This window comes from Tachypleus tridentatus, chromosome 9 (assembly GCF_004210375.1).
Source record: "Tachypleus tridentatus isolate NWPU-2018 chromosome 9, ASM421037v1, whole genome shotgun sequence".
Taxonomy (NCBI): Eukaryota; Metazoa; Arthropoda; class Merostomata; order Xiphosura; family Limulidae; genus Tachypleus; species Tachypleus tridentatus.
In genome coordinates this window covers 99,341,666-99,369,080 of record NC_134833.1, presented here as the reverse complement: position 1 = coordinate 99,369,080, position 27,415 = coordinate 99,341,666, and the positions used below count along the sequence as shown (strand labels likewise).

At 32.9% G+C, this 27,415-nt stretch overlaps 1 protein-coding gene across 10 annotated transcripts in view; it reads left to right on the top strand.

Moving 5' to 3' along the window:
- LOC143225863 (CCR4-NOT transcription complex subunit 7-like) overlaps positions 1 to 26,498 on the top strand; it is a 75,622-nt gene extending 49,124 nt beyond the window's left edge. For 7 of the 10 annotated variants that reach the window (XM_076456013.1, XM_076456010.1, XM_076456014.1 and 4 more), the window contains one exon: positions 10,746 to 18,613. In XM_076456013.1, coding sequence (XP_076312128.1) covers positions 10,746 to 10,874 — 129 coding nt within the window. In that variant the 3' untranslated portion in view covers positions 10,875 to 18,613. Of the gene's footprint in view, positions 1 to 10,745; positions 18,614 to 21,950; positions 22,773 to 22,916; positions 22,987 to 23,234 lie in introns of those variants that run through there. The other 3 variants (XR_013014114.1, XR_013014113.1, XR_013014115.1) reach the window with 3 other exon arrangements.
- The last annotated feature ends 917 nt before the right edge of the window (positions 26,499 to 27,415 follow it).

Genomic DNA, 27,415 nt, shown 5'->3' with positions numbered 1-27,415 from the left:
ATGAATTTATTCTCTTCTAATTGATATGACATAAACAAAAAGTAGGTTAATAAAATTTTGAATGTAAGGCATGACATACACAGTAAAGGATGCCTGTTGAAATAATGTTGAGGGGAACATCATCATGCTTCATTCCACAGTGGTATCTTGCATTTCCCATCAAGGAGGCTCTTGGTCAAGCATTCTTTGTTTTTGAACTGTGGATCTCCTTTCTCTAGACCACTCCTATCATAGCATGTTATGTTCTACAGATGACAACTGCAGTAGCAGATCAATTGCCTCAACCAGAACAGTTTCTTCCAACATAATAGATACTGCATCTTAGGGTTTTCTGTTGGATTAGCTCTCAGTTTTAAACACTGATGTTTGGAACACCCAAGTGCTGGCAGTTTGGTTTTCAGTACCTCACCTTTGGATTTGTCACTGAATGCATTCTGTTAGGATGGGTTTGGATTACAACTCTAGGAGTTCCCTCCAAGTTATATGTTACACAAGGTACAGACTATGATTTGTTCCAGTCCATTATTAGGTCCTGTCGATAGCACTGGATTGACAGCTATACCCTGGTTTCTGCTTCTGCAGTACCTTTGGATGTGCCAACCTCTTCTGTTTCCTTTTTTTGGCATTCTCTGTGGAAGCAACCATGATCTGACATGGTGCACCCAGCTATCAAGAAGCTCTAGCTTCAGGCATGTAAGTTATGCAGTCCTTCTCATGGTGTTGAGGTTTAATTTCCAGGGTTGCCCTATATCTATATTAGGCTTTTCTTAGTCCTGTGTTGGACATTTATTAATGGAAAAGATGCACGTGTTGGCAATATAGTATTGAGAGGAAGTTGAACCCACTTCAATCAAAAGTACCAGTCATAACTCATTTTTTGATCTGGCTCTTTGGCAAGGGTTTTGCATCTTTGACAATTTCCCTGTATAAGGCACTCTTACTGACTACCATATGATACTCAACACACAAAATTTCTTCTTCTGAGTCTTCAGCTCTCTCTGACTTTGTCAAGTCACTTTGGGTCCTTTGTCCCAAGCAACTATACCAGATAACAGATACCTAATTGGGATATTAAGGTTACAATGCATGCTCTTTCTCAACACTTGTTTGTGACCTTAACCTTGTATGCCATGTCTCAATATTACCTGAAGGTTTAATTTTTTTGTTGCTGCTATTCTACAGACATCACTGGTTGGAGTGTTTTCTGCTGATTGTCCACATAATGCATTATCATTCTGTATACATCCTCAGACTGATTCTTCTTCCCTAAGACACTGGCAGCCAAGAAAGAGGACAAATCATTTTCACCAATTCATCTTATCACTATTTCTCATTTCTATGACTGATCAGTTTTTGATAATCTGTTATGTTCAATAAGGGTCTTGAATGTTTTGTTCTCCCCACTAATGCCTTTAGGGATGCTAGACAATGACTTTTTATTCATTGCGATCATTCAGTTTTCCAGGATTAACCCCTGGTTATAGCAATGAGGTGTTTATGACATTGTTCCATATTACTTGTTTTTGGTTCTCTTTGACAGCAATAAATCTTCTGTAAGTCATGTCTAATCAGTTTTATCACATCTGTATGCCCTTAGCTCTTTATTTGAATTATCCACTGGAGGACATTGTGTAGACTAGTATATGGATCTCCCTCAATACTTTTATCTCACATTATTTGCATGATCTAGTAGTATCTTCATTTGAGGGAAAATGGCTACCTCCTGTAGCTATCTTAACCACGTCAGCTATATTTTAGAGTGTAGTGAGTATTTTCATTGCTGCCCTACCTTGTTTTCACAGGATTTTACTCTATGGTGAGTGTTGCATAGACAGGTGTTCCTATATCAAACCAATTCTGCACTAGCAACCAGTAATTAAATGTACTTTATCTAGGTTGTAACAGACTCTTTAAAAATGAGGCTGACCAGATGATATTACTGTATTCTGTGTACCACCAGTTATGGGCTATCATGAGTAAAGCATAAGGGATCTTGCCCATTCCTGCTGATCATTGGATTGAATAAATTGGGGTTGGTTTGATTATTAAAATTTATTGAATTTGTTTCACATGTTGCATTGTTTCCAGAGCACTGTTCCTCAGGACTCCCCAGTGGTCATTACCTCCAGATTCTACTAGTAGAACAAGGGAGGTCTTATCACACCTGGTTTCCAGTCACTGGGTTGGTGAACAGAGGCTTTTCCACCACTTTTGGAGAAGAGAGCAGAGTTGAGGCCACTCCTACCTAAGTCCCTGGATTTTTTTTTTTTTCTTAGATGTCCTTAGAAGAGGCAAGAGACTATTCTTAATACCAGTTCAGATTTGATGTTCAGCCATCTAGTTGGGTTGAGCATGACCCTTCTTTTTGATCAGTATTGGTCATGGAAGAGGACACAGTGCCTCATAATTCCAAGCATAAAGCAATTCCATTCTGAGTCCTTGGTGGAGCACAGTTTGTTCCATGTCCTCCTTATAATTCTGGGAGCATATGTAATTTACCTTGCCCACACAGCTGGGGAGTGAGGATGAGAGTTGATAATAACAGGCTTGTTGATTTCTGTTTTCTCTGACTAAGTAAAGCATACATTATTCCATCATTCTGAGCTTTGGGTGTTGCTTTTTGAACTTCTTTAGGTGAAGGAGAAGGTTTGTCCACTTCAGTGTTGCCTTACCTTATCATAGTGATTTTGGTGGTTGATAATGCATTACCCTGCAGCTACACTTATATCTTAGTAATAAAGCTAGAAACATTATAGCACTTGTATTCATTTTTACTTGTTAGTTTATTTTATTAAGTGCACATTTGAAGTAAATAAAAATTATTGTACTACTACTGTTCTTACAAGTTAGAAAAAAAATAATAATAATAAATGTATTTAGAGATATGGTCGAAAATAGCTTGTTGATTATATAATTCAGTACCACAACTTGAGCTATGTATTTGTCTCTTATAATAAATTGTGTACTGCATGAATAGATACACAGTTTAGAAAACATAAAATAACAAAAAATGCAAATTTTTAAAAGCCTAAGGCTGTTCAGAATAAATTATTACAGGAATTTGTTACAGTTGGCAGTCATTCTAGAAAGACAAAATGGTAATTTAGATTTATTTTTTATATTTTAGCAGTTGATGCCAGGTTAGTTAAATTGAACCAATCTGTATAGTGTTAGATTGGAAAAATAACAGATATAATGTCATTTTACTAGAAAAATTTGATCTTCATTTAGAAGGTTTTAGAAGTTATGTAAATAAAATTTGAAACTGTATGATAAAAAAAAATTAATTTTAAAATGAAAATTGCCTTGCAGTCAGACTGAATAAATTCAGAGACAATTATTTGGAAGAAATCTTCATTAAAAATTACAATTTTTGTGTACAAGAGGCTCATTATGTTTGCTAAAAGTAAGAAGCTACATATAGAACTTTCACAATTATAGTATATGTAGTTTCATAGTTATGTATTGAATTTCTATGCACAGAGTTAATAACAAAATTCATAAACTTATCTAAAAAACATTAATGGTTTTACTTGGTGTATTATAATGTGACAGCTGTATGCTATATAGAGTTGTGCTTAAATAAATTTGAAAATAAAAGATAAGCTGCTCTCAGCAGAAAAAAAATATTTAGCCACTGAAAAATTTAATGTATTTATGATCTAGAAAGTCATATAAGAAAGCAGTATAAAAACATACTTTTTTAAAATGTAGTTATTGTGTTTTTAGGCTCAGATTGATGATTATTATAATAGTGTTATATTTTTCTATCATTATTTTGAAGCTTGATGGAAAGCTTCCTTAAAGAAGACAATTTAAAAAGAAGCAACTTCAACACTGAATCTCACTGATATTGCCTTCACAAGCAGAACTTATCGCAAATACTACTCCAACATTGACACTGAATTTTCAATAGAAGTAGCCATTGGTCAGCTTAATGTTGCTAACAGATTACAGAAAAACAACTACTGAAATTAAAAGTTGACTGCAAATATTTTTTGGTAACACCATTTGATAAACTTTAGAAGAAGACTCATATCAAGTATCCCATTGTATGAAACATTCAGTGCCTTGATCCACAATTGAAGATGATAAACAAGGAAAAAATGTATGCAGATAATGATGAGAGTTAGGTGTTTACTTGTTTCTGTAAACTACATCAAGGAATTTATAATGATGTACAGAGGGTGTACGGGGAGTTTTTCAACTGTTTGTTATATGCTTATGGTATTCAAGATTATGAACTCATATTCTATATGCTTGAATCTTTTTTGTATGAACATTTTAGCTTAAAGCCAATCTATAAAACATTATGGGGTGTAGTGAAAGTCTTATTTTATTTGTCACATTGTCAACTTAGTGTTGAGAGAGGGTTCTCTGTAACTAACAAACTGGTTATGAAGAATCTCTAGGGATAATCACTGGTAACAAAGAGAGTTATTATTGATCATGTTACTGTTAGAGGAGTTACAAATGTAGAGATGATGAAAAAAACTTGATGTCAGCTGTAAGAGTCTGACAGACACATCATGTCTACCTGAGTAAGCAAAAATGATTGAAAGAGATGCAGAGTGTGGACATGAAAAGAAAGTTTAATTGATAAGGTTGAAGAATTAGAAAAGGAACAAAACAAAAGTAAAAACTGATGTGAAGGCACTGATACAGTCAACAGATGAATAGTGTGAAGGAGTTGAATGAACTAACAACTTAACTTTTGTCATCAGGTCAAATAATCTGCACCATACTACATGTCTGAAGAATAACTGTCTACAAGGCATTAAAAATTAGGAGAAGGTATCTGAATTGAAAAATAAAACCTCATTTAATACTAATTTAAAATGTTTAGTAGTATGAAAAAGTTTAGCTTCAACTGATAGGTATACAGGAATGTGGTACAGGGTTCTTCAGCACCAGAGTTGAGAACCCCTGGATTAGTTTCTGTTCATGCATTATGCTGCTTCATAAAGGAGTCTTTTTGTTTCAACTTTAATTTTTTGTGTTTGCTAGTTCTCTCACTACAGGCATGGTCTGAGAGACTGGGAACTGATCTCATAACTATTTTCTGCTTGTTATAGTTTTTATACCATAGCTTTTAATACCTTCATGAAATTTTGCAGATTATCAGTAAACATTACAAGGCTTTTGTACACAAAATTTCAGATTTTTTAATTAAGTTTTAATACTTTTTAAAGTAGTTATTTTCTTGTGCATTTTTTCTTTTCAAATATTGACTGTTTAACATGTAGAGTAATTTTTATTTTAAGATTAAAATTACCTTTATGCATCATGTTTTTGAATTTTGAATTTCATGCAAAGCTGCTCGAGGGCTATCTGCGCTAGCTGTCCCTAATTTAGCAGTGTAAGACAAGAGGGAAGGGAGCTTGTCATCACCAACTACTGCCAACTCTTGATCATGAAATTTTCAGATTTCACATGCAAAATTTTTACAAACTCCTGATAACTGTTAAACATTTTGGTTTCAAAAATTATATATTTTATGTTATGTTCACTATTGTTTCTCTATATGGGTTTGGTCAGTTTGGCCTCATAACCAGCATAAAAATTTGGAAATAGACATAAATTATCATGCTTTTTTATATTAAAATGACTATTTATTATAACAGGAAATCACAAATGTTAAGTCTAAATAGTTTAAGTCCCATAAAACTACACATCTATACATATATTTATTTATTTATTTGTATTTTATTGGCCTATTGACTGTGTCTGACTACTATTATAGGCATTGCAATGGCACATGCACTTATGTTTCCATACCCAATAGCATAAAACTGTCTTGACTTTGTTATAATGGACAAGAATTTTGTAAACTACAATCATATTACAGTTTAATATATTATTACTACATCCAAATAAGTTCTTAAAATTCAGTTATTTTTATTAAAATATAGAACAGTAAATAAAGAAATATAGAAAACAGTGATCTCTTCTACTTATGCATGTAGTACTTATTTGCTGCTTGCTGTAATTTTCTAAGCATTGTCAACTTTTGCACATGTAAGATATGAAACAAAATAATTTTTTTTAGGTTTTATACATATATGTGCATTTTGAAATAATAGTAAATCATAAATTGCTATACAAATACCACAGAATTCCACTATAATATATCAGGATTAATAACTAAGATGTATTTGGGTCTAAAATATTTTGAACAACATTTTCCCTTGCCTTCTCCCTCCGAGATTTGAGACAAAAAAACAAATATTAGGAAAGTTCCACCTTGAAGAGCCTGAGAAAACAATGTGGGGAAATTCTGAGCATTTGATTTGCTGCAAAGACATGAAGAAGTGAAATGGGTGTATATAAGGAAGTGGTTCTAAAAATGGAAGAAATGTGTGGGGCAACTGTGTTTAATTTACTAAATATAATTATATCTCAGAAAATAGAAAAGACAGGAGGTTCTTATTCTATATTCTAGTTTGTCAGTATTAGTAATTTGAGTTTTTAATTCATAAGAAACTACAGACATTGTATTTGGACATCATAAGCATCTAATTGAACCAAAGCTGCATTCAACATACCATGAAACATGTATGAATTGATATTTAGGACTTTTTAATATTTAAATTAAGAAAATAAGTAATGCATAATACTAAATTTGAATTATAATCTGTAGTTTGATACCAAACTTATTGAGAGTCATTCATAAAATAGTAGTTCAATAAAATTTGTAGTGCAAGTCTATAAATAGGATGACATGCCCTTTGACCCCTGACCTTAAAAAGACCTATTACAAGAGGGTAAAATGCACAGCAGGTGCTTAACTGAAATCTTTGTTTCTGTTTCTGTGTTACTGCTTACGACTAAACATGTACTAAGTTTTTTTCCCCCCTTTTTGTAAATCATTGTCAATGATAAATTCATAATCACAAGTTTAAAAGAAAGTTATTGAAGAAAAAAGCAAACTACTTAAAGCATTTTCATAAAACTTGTTAGTAGGTGTTTTTCTTGATGTGGTTGTTTCAGTTGTTTTATTCAACACTTCATTCATTGTTTCTAAATAATGTTGAATAAAACTGAAAGTTAAAATTTAATGGTAATGTACTGGTTATTACTCTACCTACATTTAATTCCTTTATAATGTGTGAAACAATTTATATTTTAAGCAAGAATTTTTTTCATGATGTTTTTGATACATTGTCAAATGGATATTTTAATGATATTTTCTAGAAAAACTGTTATAATATGGTTATTTTTAAGAATACAGAATAAAATAGTTATCTGATGAGCAAAAAAAATGTAAGTCATGGGAATTTATTTAAATGTTATGGGATAGTCTTGTAATTTTATCACACCTACAGTATATGAACCCCAAGATCTTACAGGTTAGTATCTAGGCTACACCTAACACATTCATCTCACATTATGCAATTTCATATTTTTCTTTTCACCTTCCTCCACTATCATTCTATAGTCTGCTTTAGGGGTCTTAACATGGTGAGTTTTTGCCTGTTGTGTTTTTCAATCATCTGCATGAAATTCTTGCATTTCATGACACTTCTCCATGTGTACCATGGCCTTTACACACATTTCAGTTAATTGAAACTTTCTCAACTCAAATGAAAAACAAAAAATATATATATATATATGAGCAGAAGGAGACAAAACTACAAGTTTCAAATGTTACATGAGGAACCAAAACCTATGTTTTTCATATTTATTACCATTAGAATCTACTGAGTGACTGGTGTTGCCTCACAGAGAATACTTATCAAAAATCAGTAGAAAGAATTAAACAATGCCCAATGTTGAGATAGGGTGTTTTGCAGTACTGCTTTAGTATAAATGAAAAGACCATTTCTACACATTTTACAAAAAAAAAACAGCACTGTATGTAGTCCTGCCATTCATTTGACTTGCACGGTCTCTCAGTGGGAACTCAATTCCATAGGATTATGTCTGATGGCAGGCAATTTTCCATTTCATTTTCCTTCCACTCTCTATTGTTATGGAGCATGGGAGAATCCTTACTTTCCTGGTTCTAAGCCATTGGGAAGATAAGTGTGGTGATTGATTAGACTCACCCCTAATCTAAGATGTAGGGCTAAAATGTTCACTATTTATGTAGTACAGGAAATCCCATTACAATATTTTCTAAGCACTTTTGGTGGTTATTTCCAACCAGATGAGATTTAGTGTCAGGATGTAGGCAAGAGGTCCTCTCTCCTCCGCCTATTGTTGCAGTATATATCTTATGGCTTAGAGCTGTATCTATACTACATACATATGCTAATGCTCTGTCCACCTTTGTGGCATATTAACACTGGTACTGTATATAGCCAATTTCCTTTACTTTAAATCTCATTGTAATTTACGTGATATATATCAACAAATTGAATGAAGAGTATTCCTTGCTCGAGAAAAATGCAGTCTTTCACTGGGTGCTGCTCCACTATGCAACTCCTGATTTCGTGGAAGTCATAACTCATGGGCTTTCCGTTTCTGTTTCTTTTTTTCAGAAAAAGGGTTCTCTTTGTAATTCATCTTCACTAGCCTCTCCATCATTTTCAGTGTGAGATTCTAGCTGTTAGTGGCTTTGATAGATAAGTAGCATTACTGAAGTTAATGCTTTCCTTACCTGAAAATTAATTTCAGATAAATACCCACCTCTCTGCAGCATGTTCTTCCTCATTTCTTGTGCATTTTCTTTGTTTCATCAAGAAAGAGCTTATGGTCATATGCTAATACTTATGGATTTTACAGTGTTTGGAGGTCATTTTACTTTCCTATTAAAGAAAGGGTACATCATAGGCTGGTGCAGTACATGTAGGGTTGGGAATTTTGAATTGTTTTGTTCAAGGCATGTGACATGCACAGGAAATTTCAGGACAGTTGTGCACAAGGAGTAATTTTCTAGTAAGGAAAATGTTTACTTTGTGGTAAGGTGTATAATGCTATTCTCAAGATATATTTCACACCTGTATTTGTAGTAAGGTGGTTTGTATTTGGCCATTATCTCTCTTGTAAAGAACATACTCTGATATACTTGGAAAGCTTTGTTTTTGTACCTCAACCACTTCTGTTGTTAAAAGTGCTAATTTTGGATATATTTTCCATTGAAGCATGGTCTTAGTGTAATGATACATTCAAGTCGTATAATCCATGACTACTACTACTGCTGGACATAGTATAACTGTCCATAGTTGTACATGGATGAAAACCTGTGGCAGTAACAACTCTAAACACATGATAATACTGTTTTGGAGTTCTTGATGATGAGAAACCCACTTGAAATAAAAATGTATCTCAGAACGGCTGGTGTGGGTATTAATACTTTTACTAATAAAGCAGAGAATGTTTCAACATCTTTGTTAACCTGAAGATGGCCTAGGAAAGTTGAAACATTGTTCTCTGCTTCATTAGTAAAAGTGGTAATATCCATACCAGCTGTTCTGGGATACATTTTTATGTTGGAATTCATTATTTTCACAGGACAAAGAGGCAGCATTTCCATAATATTTGCTTTACTATTTCCATAACTAAATAGTTGTTTGTTACTATATAGATACAAATTGAAAACATATATGTATTTATGCTTAAACACTTGTAAATTGATGTTGAGGATGATATATTGACTGAACAGAAATCCTGTATAATGTTTTCACATGATACAGTAGTGGAGTTTCCATAGCATATGCTTTATATACCCTTTTGCTTCATTATTTCCATAATTATTTATATAGAAATGTTTATATATTTGAAGATATGTGCACAGAGATGTGTGTGTGTGTGTATATAATGTTCATACAGTATCTGCCCCTTTTTGAGTATTGCTTAATCAAGTACCTTCATATACTATTTTGTTTAATAACATTAGCATTTTAGTTTATTGACAATCAGTAATGATTGTGTTCAGATGCACCTTTTTTGCACAATGATATTTTTTGTCTATAAGCAAGAACTCTATAATTTTCTTTGGTGAAGCTGAAAATGTGTTAATTCTTAAATGTTGACAAAGTTTTTTTCTTATCATTCACTACTGGTTTGATAACTTGCATTTCACTTTTATGCAACATTTCACAGACTGTTTAGTAACTGGAACTTTAAAAATTATAAAAAAAAATAGATACTTCACCAAAAAGAAAAATTATTAATGTATTTTAGGCAAGGCTATAAGTAAAATTAAAATGCATCCCCTCAAAAAAAAAAGTTTCAGTGAGACTTTCTTGGACTTTTTTTACTAAAAATTTAGTAAAATTTTTTACTATAATTTTCTTTGGTGAAGCTGAAAATGTGTTAATTCTTAAATGTTGACAAAGTTTTTTTCTTATCATTCACTACTGGTTTGATAACTTGCATTTCACTTTTATGCAACATTTCACAGACTGTTTAGTAACTGGAACTTTAAAAATTATAAAAAAAAATAGATACTTCACCAAAAAGAAAAATTATTAATGTATTTTAGGCAAGGCTATAAGTAAAATTAAAATGCATCCCCTCAAAAAAAAAGTTTCAGTGAGACTTTCTTGGACTTTTTTTACTAAATACGCTTAGTAAATGTTGGCCAATACATATTTTTGAGAATGCTAAAAGTCATTCTAAGTAACTTTTTTTCTGTGTGTGTGTAAGATTTTGTAAGTTAGTATAATGCCTTTATAATGCCGTAACTTCATAGAGCTGTAAGTCTTTTAGGATTCATTGACTTTTTAAGTGACTATACATAAAGAAAGGATGAATATTTGTTAATGTTGATATTTTAAAACCATAATTTTATTTTACAGATGTTCTTTGAAGACAATATTGATGATGCCAAGTACTGTGGTCACTTATATGGACTAGGAACATCGTACGTGGTAAATGGAAATGCCTATGAAGAGGATACTCCTTCCATCTCCACCTCCACATCCTGATACTGATTATTGCCTGGTCAGACATCAAAGTACATTCCATGTTACTTTTAAATCAATCTTTCTGTTTGATGTACAGAAGTGTTTCTATATTTTTAAGTTTTATCTTATGTGAAACTTCTATCTATTTTGGAAAACCTCTCAGAGACTTTAAATCTGTTACTTATTTTCTTAAATTACCAAAATCAGTGTTTTACATATTTGGCTAGAGATTTTCTACTGCCTTGTCTTATTGTTTTTCTAAAATATAATGACTAGTGAATATTTAGTAATTTGAGCAACTATTACCATATTAAATCACTCATTTTTTACCATAAACAAGCTTCACAATATTCATATTTATCTTTTATGATTTTAAATTAAACACTTTAATAAGATATAAGAAAATAAAAGAGTTGGACTCTTCTGTTTAAGTACAAGTTCTTCATGAATGGCTTTTGCACATTTTTAAAACCCAGATGTTTTGGCATAATCACACATACATAAATACACCAAATTTTTAAATAGTGTTTTAGCGATAAAATTTTATGCCAGTGTTAAGTGAATGCTAATAATTTTTTTATTATGTAGGCTACATTTCAAACATTTTATTTGCATATAATTTAAGTTTATATAAGCAACTCAGTCATGCTGTATGTACAATGTAAATTTATTTTACTATTACATGTACCTATTTCAATCAAAGACACTCAAAAAGTACAGAAGCAGCACTCCTGTTTTCTTCAGCATCAGTAAACCACTGTTCAAATAAATATCATCGTAATGTGGTCTTTCTCACTAGTGTTTGTAATTTTCTCATACATTGTTAAATGTAAAATTGACACAGCATGTTCTTAACTGATGTCTTGGCTAGTAGAAAAATGTTTAATGAAGTAATAACAGGTTATTATAATATTATCACTCACCCCATTATACAGAAAGCTATTTTCTTCTTGGAATTGCACCACTCTGCCTAAGAGACTAACCTGTCACCAATCTTGTGAAAACTTTCACCCAAAATTCATGTGAATTTGTGTTTCTGCATGATAACATATCATGTGACAAAACCCTCCACTAATACGAGTGTAATACACCTCCTTGTACAAATACTCCCTCTACATTCACATATAAAAATAATCTTTTTTTATTTTTCCTTGGCACAGTCATGTTAAGATGTGTTTCTCATTACAGAGACTTATCTACGTGCTCCATACCTAATATATTGCTTCCTACCTGTTTATAGACATTCTCCCTTTCCTTTCCTAAACACCTAGTTTTTAGAGATTCTTTTACCAGTCTGGGGGGAAATGACTTTAGTGCCTGTTTTCCTGTCCAATGTCAAATTTCCCTCACTTTGTGTTTTCCTTCCTTCCTTACCACTCTCCTTTATTACCTCTCTTTTGTTCACTGTTCCTTGATTAATGTCCATCACATACTTGACCTCCCCCATTTTCTCTCCCCTTGCACATTCAACCTCCTGTACCCTTTATCCTTTCACGTGATTTCTGTGTTGTAGGAACATTCTGAATAGAGATTCCCTACTTATCCATGTCTATTTACCCTCCTTCTTCCTATGTAGCCTTCATTTTGCACCCTTTCTCAATCAGGAGGTCTGTAGCAAAGTTTCCGATTTTCTGGAATTTTGAGCTGAAGTTGCCTAGCAACAATCTCCCTTTTCATCTTTAGTCTTGCATATTCCCCATTCTCACTTTTCCACTTCTGCTCCTTGACCTCATCCACCTCTTAATTCATGTTTTTTTTCCAGTATCTCAGCCTTCCACCTCTTTCCATTACATAATTATCATACCATCATCCTAACTGACAATGACCATCCAGTCAGTTCAGGCTCTGTGAGAGCCTGCCTGTCTCAGTTTGCTTACTTTTAATCTTATTTAGATGTTTAACTTCAGTCTGTGTACTACGTACTATCTTTCTTCATTCCACAATGTTTTTTTCTTATCTTCTTTTTACAATACACTCTTCTACTCCTTCCTTCTGCACAGACATTCTATTCCCACATCATTACTTGATTGGTAGATGTCATCTCTATTAATGCTTCTAAACCCCTATCCAGATACTCTCTTTATCACCTGTCTCTCAAAACATCATCATTCATCATCATCACTATCATCAACCACTGGAATAGACTCTTCATGCTGGCATGTGGACAATCACCCACACGTTTCTTACCCAATATCTTCATCATCTGGTTGTTTTCTTTCTTCAGACAGATACAGACTTCCACCAGTTGTCATTCTTCATTCAATCCTAATTCTTTAACAGGTGAATGTTTTTGTTTACACATTCCTATCTTCTCAGTGTGAATACCACTAAGTGACAGTGTTGTTTCCAGGTTATATTTAAACACAATCCACATTAAGGTCACATAGCAGAAAGTTCTCATCCTATCCACTTTGGCTCAATCAATGTCCACTATGAGATGGGATGTTCCACATGACCACTGGTGATACTATAAAATATTCCAGTTTGAATTAGACTGTACCACAAACTATTATGGGAAAAGCCAACATCGGAATAAAACATCTGCCAACTTCTCTAGGTAGCATTTTCCTCAGTCATCCTATGAGGATCTGGGCACGTTCTCCATGCTTCCCTTACTGTAATTCCACTTGAAAAGGAGACCATTACCACTGACAAGCTCCCACTTACTGAAATGGTGGACCATGGAGAATTCTCATCAAGTGGGATGTCAGCACCAGAAGCTAGAACATGCATCCCTCTGCAGGGAGAAATAGGGAAGGTGTGTTTCCTTGGTGTAGTGTAGATCACTCCACTTTATATTGATACATCAATATTTTCAAGTGAAACTTTGACATGTCACTATCCAAATCTCATCAAATGTGTGTATATATATATATTCTTTTTTTTATCATTTTCCTGAAATGGCATGAACCATTGACATCTGATGGCTGACTAGATGATATTTAATATCCATCTGTGTTGTATCACTCACACACACCCTACTCCAATAATAGGCAAAAGGCCTGTAGATTCTGATGGTAATATAGCAGTTATATAAGCATCCATAATAACTCATTCCGATATGGTGTTCTTCCCTAATGAGTGGTATAGGTGCTGTGTATGGATACTTATCACAAGTGCTCTACACCCACAGCTGGTTTTGACCTGTAGAAATTGATGGTTGAGGAGATATGCACACAAGATACAGTCTAAATGAGTCCCAACTTCACTACACATATTGGTTGTCAAGTGAATTGTGTGAAAGTACTTGAATGCCTATCCTTGCAACATATTTCAGGACTTTTACCTCTTTTCTTCATAATCACAGGCAAAAAGTATAACTTGAGTGAGGTGAGATATAGTCTTCCTGAATGTTGCCCTGTGAAGCCCCTGCCATGGGGTGTCACATTCCACTGAATTCCTTTGGATGCTTGTTTAGGGGACCTAATCCAGATAAATTTAACACTTGTCCCTCCACCATCTCAACGTGAGATTATAGGTTTCTCTTTGAAGAGGAGTATTGTATCAGAAATTAACATTTTTCTTAATTATAAATGTATATATGATCAAAATGCACAGATCTACATACATGTTCTACTGTCCTCCTCACTTTCACGATGCACCTTTATTTGTTGCCTCATTAAAAAATTATTTTTTTGCATGAATGTAGAGGAACAATTTGTACATGGTGGTGTGACACACTGCTGGTTGTGGAGGGTTTGCTACATGATATTTACTCATGCAGTAACATATGTTCAGATGTTTCATGTGAATTATGTGTGCATTTTCACAAGGCTGTTGGCATGCAATTCTCTCAGACAGATTAGTGCAACTTCAAGAGAAAAATAGTTTTCTCTATATAGAGGTGAGTATTTGTTGAAAAATATTAGTTTTAATACATAAAAGGCAACAAATGTTTAATGAGAGTAAAATATTCCAAATATTTTCAGTGTATTTCTGTATGACTGTAGTGTTCTCTGTATTTAATTACTGTAAAATTGGTTGGGGTTCCTTTCAAAATTGTATGTAAATGACTGGAGAGAAACATACATTGTATTATATATGTATGGATTTGACAACTTGTTTTCACTTATGTACATGTAGACTCATTGAAATACAATAGCTTTATCTATTTTCTAACATCATTAAGAACTATTCTTTATAATAAAAAAACATTAAAGTATTTCAGTGGTAAAGAATTATTGTTAGTTTGTTACAATTTAGAAATTTGTAACATTTTTTGAACTGAATAAGTGCTAATTACACTTTAAAATGCTATGATATACATTCAATGGTTTTTGTCCCTTTACATTTGAAATGATGATCTTGAATTTTAATTTTGTAAGATAAATGCATTTTAAAGTATGTTTATAGAAAAACTTATTATTTTTCTGATTCAGCCATAGTTAATATTTTTTGATGGAATCAACTCAAGACCAGTAACCTTTGCACACTTTTAAGATTAACAAAGGTAATGCAGCTAATGATAGTTTATGTGTTAATGAAGATATATTTTTATTGACTTAAGAAAGTATTTTGTTATGAAAAGCTCTCTTTCCTGAATTTTTGTTCAGATAAGATCAATGAGCAAAATCATCTAAAAGACATTCAAAACTTAATGTATGCAATAATGTTTTGTAACTATCTAGTCAAAGTAAATTTACCTGCCTCTTTCACATACACATATTTGGGTTATAGGAATAGCACAAGTGTAGTGAGTCCCAGTCTGTTTGATTCTTAAATATAAAGCAGAACATACATCCAAAAATAGCACATACAAATCATTGTGACTTTTGATTAAAGCAGGAAACTTGAGAAGTAAATAATCCATATTTTTTTTTGCTTCTGTAAAACTAAAACACATAGACATCAAAACTGACAGAAATCTTCTGACTTCCAAGTAAACTAGGTCACACCTAAAAAATAAGTAAGCCAAACCTATTTAATTCCCAGTTAAAATGAAACATGCATTAAAAGTAACAGAAAAAAAAAAATTACTTTACTCCTCATTTAAGACATGCACTATAAGTAACAAATTTTTTTTTTTCTGCTTTTGGTTAAAACAGAACACATACAAGAATTTAAAAAATCTAATTTAACTAGAAGGTTCAACAAAGGTAATAAATCTAAATGTATGTATTTCTAGGTTAAACCAGACCATGTATCAAAGTCAACAAATTTAAATCAGTTTAAGTACAGAGGTTCAGTCTGCTGTATTAAAATGATTTTGGGAAGGGCTGTAATTTATCTTTCCCAGAAGCAGTTAGTTTTAGGTGACATCACACTATTTATAAAATGGCAAAAAGTTTCAGAATTTATTACTTATGTATGTTGTTCCACCATGAATTTATATTAGCAATGATTTTCACATGATGTACTGGTTTGCTTATTCTAAATTGTTTTAATACAGCGTACTCAGCTTTCTGTACCGGTTGTTTTAGGACACACTCAAAAACTACAAATTCAAAACTGAGTTCCAGTTTAGCATAATTAGTGAATTTTAAATTGTGACTTTCATATACTAGAGCCAATTCCTTAACAATGACTGAAGTGGTACATGTTTTTTCCATTAGTTTACATAAAGAGATAAGTTAGTTTTAGCATGTTTATTTTATTGTGCAAGATCTTTAGGTCAAGATTTTCATTGAATTAGTAGAATTAACTTATACAAACTTTTCATTACAGAAAGGTTAAAGCAACTTATTATCAAGGTACTTAAGAGAAAAGGGTTATGAATTACTCAGTAAACTTAAAATGTTTCGTATAACTGAATTATGTAAAGTTAGAACATGATTTCTACTGCTTTTTCTAAATGGTAGGAATGAAAATTGAAACAAATTTCAAAGTACTGATTGGCTGTTAAAGGGCGCACTCTGATAATTGTTTCTTATAGTTTTCCTTATTATAAGTTGTATAAAATATACAAGAGGTAAAAGAGTTTTACAGAAAAATTATTTGTTTCAAGTATATGAACTGTGATTTACTTTCTGTTGGAAACTTTTTTTTTTGATTAACAGTTGTAACAAATATACATCAACCATTAATAAACTTTTAAATAAGAAAAATATTACTTTACAAATAGCATGTTTTCTTTTAGTTTGCTTTTTCTGTTTTTGATGTTAGAAATTTATTTGTGAAAACATTTTCATTATGTAAATGCTTGCATAGATATATATATATTGGTTCAATATAAATGCTTAATAAATATAATTATATGAGACCATGGCTTACCACTTCATGTAATGCAAATTGTAAAAAATGACAGTTTTTTTTGCCACTTAAAATCCAAACATCTATTGAAACTATATTCACAATTTTTGTTTTAAATATATGTAAATATTGTGTTACATAAGATATTTGCATAGTATTGGATACTAGGTATTAATATTTAATATTAACTTTTAATCATAGCAAGCTAAATCAAAACTAAAAATCAATCCATAAACCTGATTAAATATACTTTTCTTACATTATCACTTACAAAGATTAGAATGCATTGTTTTATCAGCTGTGTACCTTTGCTGTTATTGTTAGTTTTGAAACAAAGAATTACTCAAAACATTGTTTATTTTCAACTTAAATTATTTTTAAACATTTTTCTTGTAAATTTTAATTTTTTTTGTAAATGTTTTTGGAGAAGTGCCTTAATACACTTGTATTTGTAACCCTTGCCCATTATTTACAGAACTGTTTCTATGTCCATGTGTAATAATGTGGATAATATTTATACATTTTTATCAAAGGTTATAGGAAATGTTGCTTGAGGAATTGTCAGTGGAAGTTTTGTGATTCTTGAATGACCCATTAGTCACAACTGTTCTCAGGTTTTCCCAGCCCCTAAAATGTTTAGAGGTCTATTTGACTGAATTTGAAATATATTCTCAAATATATTTCAAGAACAATTAGGGAAAACAATATAACTTATACTTGTATAATAACATTTAAGACATAGATGGTGATAATGATCTCTACTTTAAATCCTGTGGTTTCTGAAATTTTATCGTCAAAAAATACAAAACTTACCAAGATTAATTTTTGCTCACCAAGAAACCACCAGTTATTTACATCTGTTGATGACTAGAAATAGAAAAACATTTTTGTATTTTAGAGCTATTTATAAAATTTTAGAGGGGAGGTTAAAGATAGAAAAATTTGGGTTAGCTGCAGATTCATTTGTCACATATTTTATCATTGAAAGTAAAATATTGATTCTACTTTTGCAGTATTTAGAATGACTGGAAGGTGGTTGACAAGTATATCTTTGAATTGTTCATTACATAATTGAATGTTACAATAATAGCTTTTTATACTATTTTGATATTATGTTCTTAAGCATATATTTATATAGTTGAATCAAAATCAAGAAATTTGTTGTAATAAGTACATAATGCATACAATATACTCAGTGTTTTTTTTTTCTGATAATAATTCTATTGATGCAGTTTTTATTTATTTTTGGTCAGTGTTCCAGTAACAGTACTACTTTAATGTTCTTTTAAACCTCCAAGATCTAAACAGAGAAAAAAGAAAAGCAAATATATGGGTGTCGTATGACTTATAGGTATTGAAATTTTGAAAAACTTTTACCTGAAAATGAATGGTGTTAAAAAAATAATACAATAATTTAAGATACTCCTGTTACTATCATTTGTTAACAAAACTATTTTAAAATTTAAATGATTAATGCATACATTATAATTTGGGTCTATGAAATACTATTGCCATTGTACTGAAATTGTACTAGTCTAACAACATTTATTAAATTATGAAGTGCTTAGGATTGGTTGTAGAGGGAACATTTATTGCTTTATGTGGATTTTTCTCATACACAGAAAATGGAAGACATTTTATTTGTGTGGTAATAGTTAACGCAAGGATTCATTGATTTGTAATAAAAATGCTTCTTCAAAATAATCACAGTAGTTTCATGTACTGTGTTTAATTGAACTATGAAATACAGAATTGTGCAAGTCTCCTAAATTTTTACTAACATCAGTCAAGAAATTTGTGTTTATTAATTGTAGACAATGTTTTTATCACCAAAGTGTAAGTGGTTTAAAAAACGAAAACTGTAGGAAATGGAGATGTGCATTTGATTATATAAATGAAAAAAAATAGGTTATAGTTTTTTGAAGCAATAATAGTAACATGTTATCAGACATATTTGAGTAAACAACAGAAGTTTGCAATAACTTACTGTAGAATGTTATGTGCCTCTTGTAAGATCTTGGACAAATACTTACATCAGAAGAATTTCGTATTCAGAATATCTTAAGGTAATTTAAGGTAAGATCTTGGACAAATACTTACATCAAAAGAATTTCGTATTCAGAATATCTTAAGGTAATTTAAGCATGAGATAAATCTTTCTTTTTTTAGTTGGTATATAAGTTTAATCCAACAGTTAAACATGTGTGGCTAAACTGTTGTTTCCTTGCAACTCACTTAACAGTTATAATGTTAGTTACAGTAAATTACCCAAATCAAAAGAACTCATAACTCACTTTCCAACCCAGAGAGTTAGAGGAACGAGAGAAATGTGTATCCTAGTTTTTATTAAGTGAGTTCAGTGAGCATTAACACTTTATCAATTGTTGCATGTGATAATTCATAACAATGCAGTCAACATTTGAAATCTGTAATATTTCTATATAAATGAACTAAGGCACAAGTTTCATATTACATGATACATGTACAGTAATACAAACACCTAAGTGTATTATCAAAGATGCAATATATTATTACATTCAAGTTAATATGGAACAACTGCTATCAATAGAATAACTTAGAACAAATTAATAGTATCTGTACTACCACAAAACTTATATGAATACAAGTTCAATGTTGTAAGTAAAAGACCACTAAAACACTATACATGTAATGCACAGATCACCACTACAAGAAGTTTTGTTTTGTTTTTATTTGTTCTTGCCCGGAGTGAAAGTGATGTAATCCAGTGAATGATGCATTACATTTTTGTGCATTGGAAGAAAACAGATTTGGGAAAAGCCACAAAAAGAACACACTTTTCTTGTGTGATCCCAACTGTCCAGACCTCTGGTGGTAGAGTCATACTTTGGGGCATGTTTTCCTTGTGCATACTCTGGGCCTTTTGGTTCATTTAGAAGGCAGAAAAGAATGCTACAGCTCACTTCAACATAATTTATGATAAATGCATCCAACGATGCTTCCTGTGTATCCGATGAAGATAACTACTTCCAAGGCAATATTGTTTCTATCCACAATAACCAAAATAAGATGTGCACAGTTTAAGGAGCATGATGGAGCCTTCAGATATCTTGTACAGTCAAAACAATCCTAAATCTTAATTCAGTTGTGAATCTATGGTTTGTTTGTTTGTTTGTTTTGTATTTTGCACAAAGCTACAAGAGGGTTATCTTTGCTAGCTGTCCCTAATTTAGCAGTGTAAGAATAGAAGGAAAGCAGCTAGTCATAACCACCTACTGGCAACATTTGGACTACTCTTTTTACCAAGAAATAGTGAGGTTGACCATAACAGTATAATACCCCGACTGCTGAAAGAGCAAACATGTTTGGTATGGTGAGGATTCGAACCCACGACCCTCAAATAAGAATCGATTGCCCTAACCACCTGGCCATCCAAAGTTTGTTATTTTTATATGGTGATTTCTAACAGCCAGTCTGCACTTAAACATCTTAATTGAAGACTTGAAAGTAAATTTAAGCAAAAGAAAAATGAGAGGATAAAGTAATTACATAGAATAAAAATTAATATATTTACAATTTAAGTAAATTTTCTTATTGTTCTCAATCATACCATTATTCACAATTAAAGAGTGAGCCAATTAAATGTTTTAAGACTTCCTGAACCTATGTGTTTTTCTGACACAAATTAATTTTAAGATTTTAACAGTAACGCGGCTTTTCTTCTGAGAAAAGAATTATAGCAACGAAGATATCACAAATAAGCTGAATATGGTATGGAAAAGGAAAAAAAAATCAATTCTGAATTTGTATTAGATTTCACATCAAGTGGAATTAATTTGTTGTTACTTTGCTAAAATTCCTCTTTCAGTATTTGTTATATTTAAGAACCTTTTAGCAATACTGTATTTTCGAACATACTTTTTGTTCTTGATTTTATGCAATCCTCATTTGAAAAGTGACTATTAACATAAAATGTTGAAACGTATACAAAATATATTAAAGATCAGATACAAATATCGTAAAAATAGGAAGTAGTGCTTTATTCTTCCGTAAGTCGTTGTTAAGATAAGTGTTAAGTTTTCAGATAAATACGCCAAATATTAAAGGGTTATCATTTGATTGTATAGTTAAATTGTTATTCCCTTAAATGGACACTGCAGCCGAATTTAGACTATATATATCCTAGAGTGCAATTAATAAATCAGTTTTGCTGTCAATAAACCGCCAGCTGCAACTTCTTGTAACATGAGTACTTACTCGCTCACATCCGTTACGTATAGACTGTTTGTGAAATAACATGTATGAAATAGTAAACATTCATAGAATTATAAATGGAGAGCTCTGATCACGTGACCGTGTGACGACATGGGGAAGTCGCCACCGTTTTCAAAACGGGATATCACTGACAGATAACTACCAACTTCGCAAACAATACCTGAGAGCTGTGCTTGTTTTAATTGCACAAATAAGCATAAAAAGGCCTCAGGAGTCTATCTCCATAAGTAAGTATTCACACTTATGAACTTTTCTTTCAAAATGTAAGCTTCGAAGCTCCAGCAATTGCAAACTGCCGTCTGCTTTGCGTTTGTCAAGGACCAAATTGTATTGTACTAATTTCTACTAGGCTACTGTATACACCGTAGGCCTAATTAAGATAATGGACGTCAGAATTGAGTTTGATATGGTACTGATTCAGACTGAGATATTAAATATACCAGTATTTAGGTATGAATAAGCGATCAACCAGCCAAATCATGAATGGCAATGGCCGCTGGTGAAAATTAAGCGCAGACTAAACACGTTTTTGGTCTCAATACTTTTTTTCTTGTCCGATTTTAAAATTTGAATAGAAGGTTTTTAGATAGATGTAACGGAGAGATGTCGGAAAGTGTATTTTGAAAATCAGTTACAGTGCAATTTAATTTTTAGGTTCCCTTCTGATGAAGCAGTTCGTCAACAATGGTTGAAGAATGTAAGTCGTGAATGATTTCAGGCATCACAGAGTGTGCAGTGAACACTTTCTGGCAAAAGATTATATGAGAGATATAAAGCGACTTGAACAATACAGGATAATGAAAGCAGCAAACCAAAAAGAAAAGTTGTTAGAGCCACAATAGAGGTGAAAAAATATCTCATAGCGAAGTATGAGAGTGGTGTTCTCGTGTCTGACATTGCTCCACAGTTTGGTTTGGCAAAGTCTACAGTCTGTACCATACTGAAAAAATAAAGAGGTCATCAAAGGAGCTGATGTTGCAAAAGGAGTGACAGTGCTTACGAAACAAAGATCACAAACAATGGAAGATGTAGAAAAAATGTTATTGATTTGGATAAACGAAAAACAGCTGGTGATAGCATTTCTGAGACCATCATTTATAAGAAAGCAAAGCAGTTGCATGCTGACTTCCTGAAAAACACCCCTGGAACGAGTGCTGATACAAGTGATGCCTTTAAGGCGAGTAGGAGGTGGTTTGAAAAATTTAGGAAGAGAAGTGGCATACGTAGTGTGGTGAGACATGGGGAGTGTGCCAGGCAGAAACAAACCTTATTAGACAAGTTTTTAGTGAGAAATAGGTCCAGTGAGTCTCAAGCAGGTTGTAGCAGTGCAAAGAAACAGAAAAGAGAAAGAACCCCAGAAGGAGAGTTACCTGACGTTTTTATGGAAGATGACTCCCTTTCCAAACAATAATAACTTTTCTACTCTCCACGTTCCTCACCATTTTTCACTTACACCATCAGCTCTCCTCAGCACGGGTAAAGTACAGTTAAATTTTCATTTATTGTTCTTTTATTGTGTTTATAGTTTTTGTGGTTGAATAAATAAGCAATATCTTTACTTAAAATGCTTCATAATTCGTAATTTTTGGAGGTCTGTAACGAATTTATTTTAATTTACAGTGTTTCTTAAGGGAAAAATGGATTCGGTTTTCGAACAGCCTTCTGGAACGGATTAAGTTCGAGAGCCGAGGTACCACTGTACTTATTGATATTTTTAAAAAGAAAACTCATATTTTTATTTTTGAAAAATACAGTCGATTACTTTATAATATAAAATACATAATAATGACTGCCTATGCTTGTTACTGTTTATTATAGGACGTATATCTTTAATTTCGGGTCTGTTTAAAAATTGAGATAACAATAAATTACCAGTGGCCCTCTTCGTGAAAACCTGCTGTAGCCACGAAACTTAAAATAATTTTCATTTATTTCCAGGAGTGCACCCAAGAGACATAAAAGAATATTACATCTTAAAGTATGAACTGAAACCTCTCACAGTGCCAACCATTTTATCAGGTCATCCTCGACGTAAGTAAGTTGTACAATCACAAAGTAGATCACCTCCAAGAAAACGAGCTCCTGAAATCAAGGAAACATGTCAGTACCTGCCAAGAAGAAGAAAAATACATCAGGTGTTGAGCATTCATATTGTTCAATTGTCCCAGTGGAAGATCAGCTTGAAACAGCTAAGGACAAGCTAAAAAAAGTACAAAACGATTTGAGAGTATGCAAGCAAAAAATTAAAAGGAAAACTGAATCTAACCCAAAACTGCTACAAATCCTAAAAGAAAAGAATCTTCTCACTAGTAATATACATGTAGGCCTGATTGTGTATTCTTCACTGTAATTTCACGAAATGTATGAGATGTAATATATAATTGAATATATAACTCAAAAAGTGATTAACGATTTTAAAAGGCTAGAACTATGATATGCTAAATTCCTGACTGACCACAAGTCAAAATTACTTTTTGCATCGTTTTACGATATACCAGACATGGCAGATTTCCAGTGAGTGCAAATTTCCAGAAAAGATTTCCAGGTCATAACAGCGAGGGCCGAAACAGCACTGGCTGCATATTAGTCTTCATCATTTGTTATCTTCATGTCCATTTAATGTCAACTTCTACAGAATGAATGGGAATTAGCACGCAATGAATGGAAACAGCACCTAGTCGCATATTTTGAAGCTTACGAACCATAGGGCCTAAATTTGCCACTAGGGTTATAAAAGTCTGCATATGGGAGCTTTCAATGTGGAATTTGAATATTTTTATACTCCAAATTACCTATAATGCATTTCATTCGCAAGAGTAGAAGAAATTTATTTGTTGAAACATATATAACTTCATTGGCAAATTTAGGCAGTGTAGCTCGTACTCGTACGAAAATATAGACTAAATTTCTATGGAATTATGTACGTTATGATGCCCACCGGACGTTATTCGACAATAAGGCCGGCAATTAACTACGCAAATATACTTCATGCACGCAATTTGCTTCATAATTGTTGTAATCGCAGAGATATTTAGTCAATTATATAGTTTTCTCAGGAAATTCTGACCCCCTTCAAAACTCACACGTGCTAGTGTGTTGTTGATATTGTTCCCGTTTTGGCGGCCATTTTGAAACCTTCATTACGTCATAGTCTGTGATTGATCAATGTACGATAGTGCTCTCTCTCTGTTTATAATTCTATGTAAACATTAATTAAAAAGAGACAGCTACTTTGTAACTATATAATATTTCATTTTCTTTCTCTTGTTTTTCTTTTTTCCCTGAATGTATAAGATATACTACTGATAGGTTGATACATACAATATGAAAGATAGTCTCATTTTATAGCAAGTGTAATGTCAGTCTTTCACGATGTATGGTCAGTGTAAGTACTGGCATACTCTGCATACAAGGAATATTTCATGATAAAAATTTATATTTGATCTATATAACTGTGATTATGAACGCTAGAATGATGACTAAAATAGATGTAGCTAGAACTAACTGTACAGTTGCGGTTGCTTCATTTGCAATGGGTCCAAGATGAATATATGGCTGCAAGAAAATCTGAAGTAACTGAAAGTTGTACAAACAATTTGGATTCAATTAAACAAAATATTTGGTGAATATGATAGTGGTAAGATAGCTGCTTATGTCAGACACCAGTAAATCGCAACAATAACAGATATTTTTGACACCCATCTTATTAAACAATCATTATCCTGGCTTTTCTGGACTGCTAGTGATATAACCTGAAAGAAGAGACAGAGGGTGTTGAAGGATGGAACCATAAAGCTTTCAGAAAATGGCCGGCATGCCCAAGCGTGTTAAGGCGTGCGACTCGTAATCTGAGGGTCGTGGGTTCGCATCCCCGTCGCGCCAAACATGCTCGCCATTTCAGCCGTGGGAGCGTTATAATGTGACGGTCAATCCCACTGTTGGTAAAAGAGTAGCCCAAGAGTTGGCGGTGGGTGGTGATGACTAGCTGCCTTTCCTCTAGTCTTTCACTACTAAATTAGGGACGGCTAGCACAGATAGCCCTCGAGTAGCTTTGTGCGAAATTCAAAAAACAAACAAACAAACTTTCAGAAAATACTTTGGCCATTTCTATTGGTTGCAGGAAGTATGAATATACACCAAATCAAAAGTGGATTTTAAACAGGTGATGGCCTAGTATGATCAGGTGGTCAGGATGCTCGACTCGTAATCTGAATTCCTGTCACATCAAACATGCTCGCCCTTTCATTTATGAGGACGTTAATATGTGACGGCTAATCCCAATATCCACTCAAGAGTTGGCAGTGAGAAGTGATGACTAGATGCTTTTCCTTTAACCTTTCACTGCTAAATTAGGCACGGCTAGCGAAGATAGGCCTCTTGTAGCTTTGCGCGAAATTCAAAATCAAAAACAATTAAGCAGGTGAATGCAGGGACTGATATTAATGTCTTTCCAATGCTGTAGAACGGCTAATAGGTAAATTCATTAGAAATGTGCCAACTTGGGTAATGTTCCTGTTACTTTTCAGGTAGCTAATAGAGCTTTCACTGAGAGGATGTAAGGGATACCTGATATGTCTAGAGAATGACTTGTGGTTTGATCGCATATTTCAGTCCGCTGTTGAAAATCTGGGCACGTGCCAAAGTAGGCTTGAAACACATGCAATATTAGTGAAATACATCTATTACATTGTGGATATGGACAAGGTGCGTACTGATCCTGAAAGTCTATTTTCAACCCATGGCAAAACAGGAAATCCACAATTTCCCAGATTTATTATTATATACTGACATCATTTTGGCCAGTTTATCCAACACTATTGTCTACTCACATTAAAAATGGAATGGATTTGAGATGAAACGAAAACAATGTCCAAGCATTTCTCATTAAAGTCAAATTTAATTGGGCTACACTGGCTACGTGTTTTAGTATCTCCAAGCTAGACAACGTATTCATCCTGTTTATTGATGCTTATGATAATGGAATTAAAACACTGTCACAATACAAAAATGAGGTAAAATATGTGATATTTTGTGCTTGTTGTACTCTGATGGCTCTCAACATCACTGTACGACAAGGAGGTAACTGCTTGCAGTTGCAGTATTTCTCAAACCTTAATTACAATGGGGTAGATAATTCATCTTTTTTGTGTTTTATGGTTTTTCGAATTTCGCGCAAATCTACACGAGGGCTATCTACACTAGCCATCCCTGATTTAGCAGTGTAAGACTATAGGGAAGGCAGCTAGTCATCACCACCCACTGCCAACTCTTGGGCTACTCTTTTACCAAGAAACAATTGGATTGACCATAACGTTATAATGCCCCCATGGCTGAAAGGGTGAACATCTTTTTTGTGACGGAGATTCGAACCTGCGACCCTCGGATCACGAATCGAGTGCTTTAACCACCTGGCCATGCCGGGCACGTGTGTTTTATGTGTCACTGTAGTAACTGATTAACAACACTACAGGATACTAAACATTGTCTGGACCAAAAACATGAAATAGAAACAATCTTACCATATGTAGAGAGCTAATGCGTTCATGAATATCTAGATATTTGTCATCACGAAGCTGTATGAGTCACTAGAGCAGCAGTGGCTACCAGACATATAGTACATGATGATTCCACAAATAAATAGATACGTTGTATGACTAATATAGAGATACTATAGTATGCAGATCTGACAAGAGCATTATGTTAAAGAAAACAAGGTGAAGCACGAACTTTACAAAGATAAAAGTGGTGCAGAATCACATAGGCCACCAGGATGTTTCCTGCACTTTTACTGACTTGCATAAATAGTTTTTCTGGCTGCATTCATGTGAAGATACTGAGTAGTGATTCAAATACTTCACCTTATGAACTACTTAGAAGGAAAGCTGTCCCTGCTATGGTTAACTTTGTCAGAAGGTTGTAAAGTTGTGTGTTGCAAGGGTGTGGTTCTTCTCCTGAGGCAATCGGTATGTAATTGTCGTTATTGATTATATCGTTCAGTAATTCATTTATTGATATATTAATGGAATAATTCATTAATGTGTTAGTCGAATAAGGAATAAAATTATTGAGATTGCATGAAGAAGTCCAGATGGACCAAGAAACTAATTTCAGCATTTATT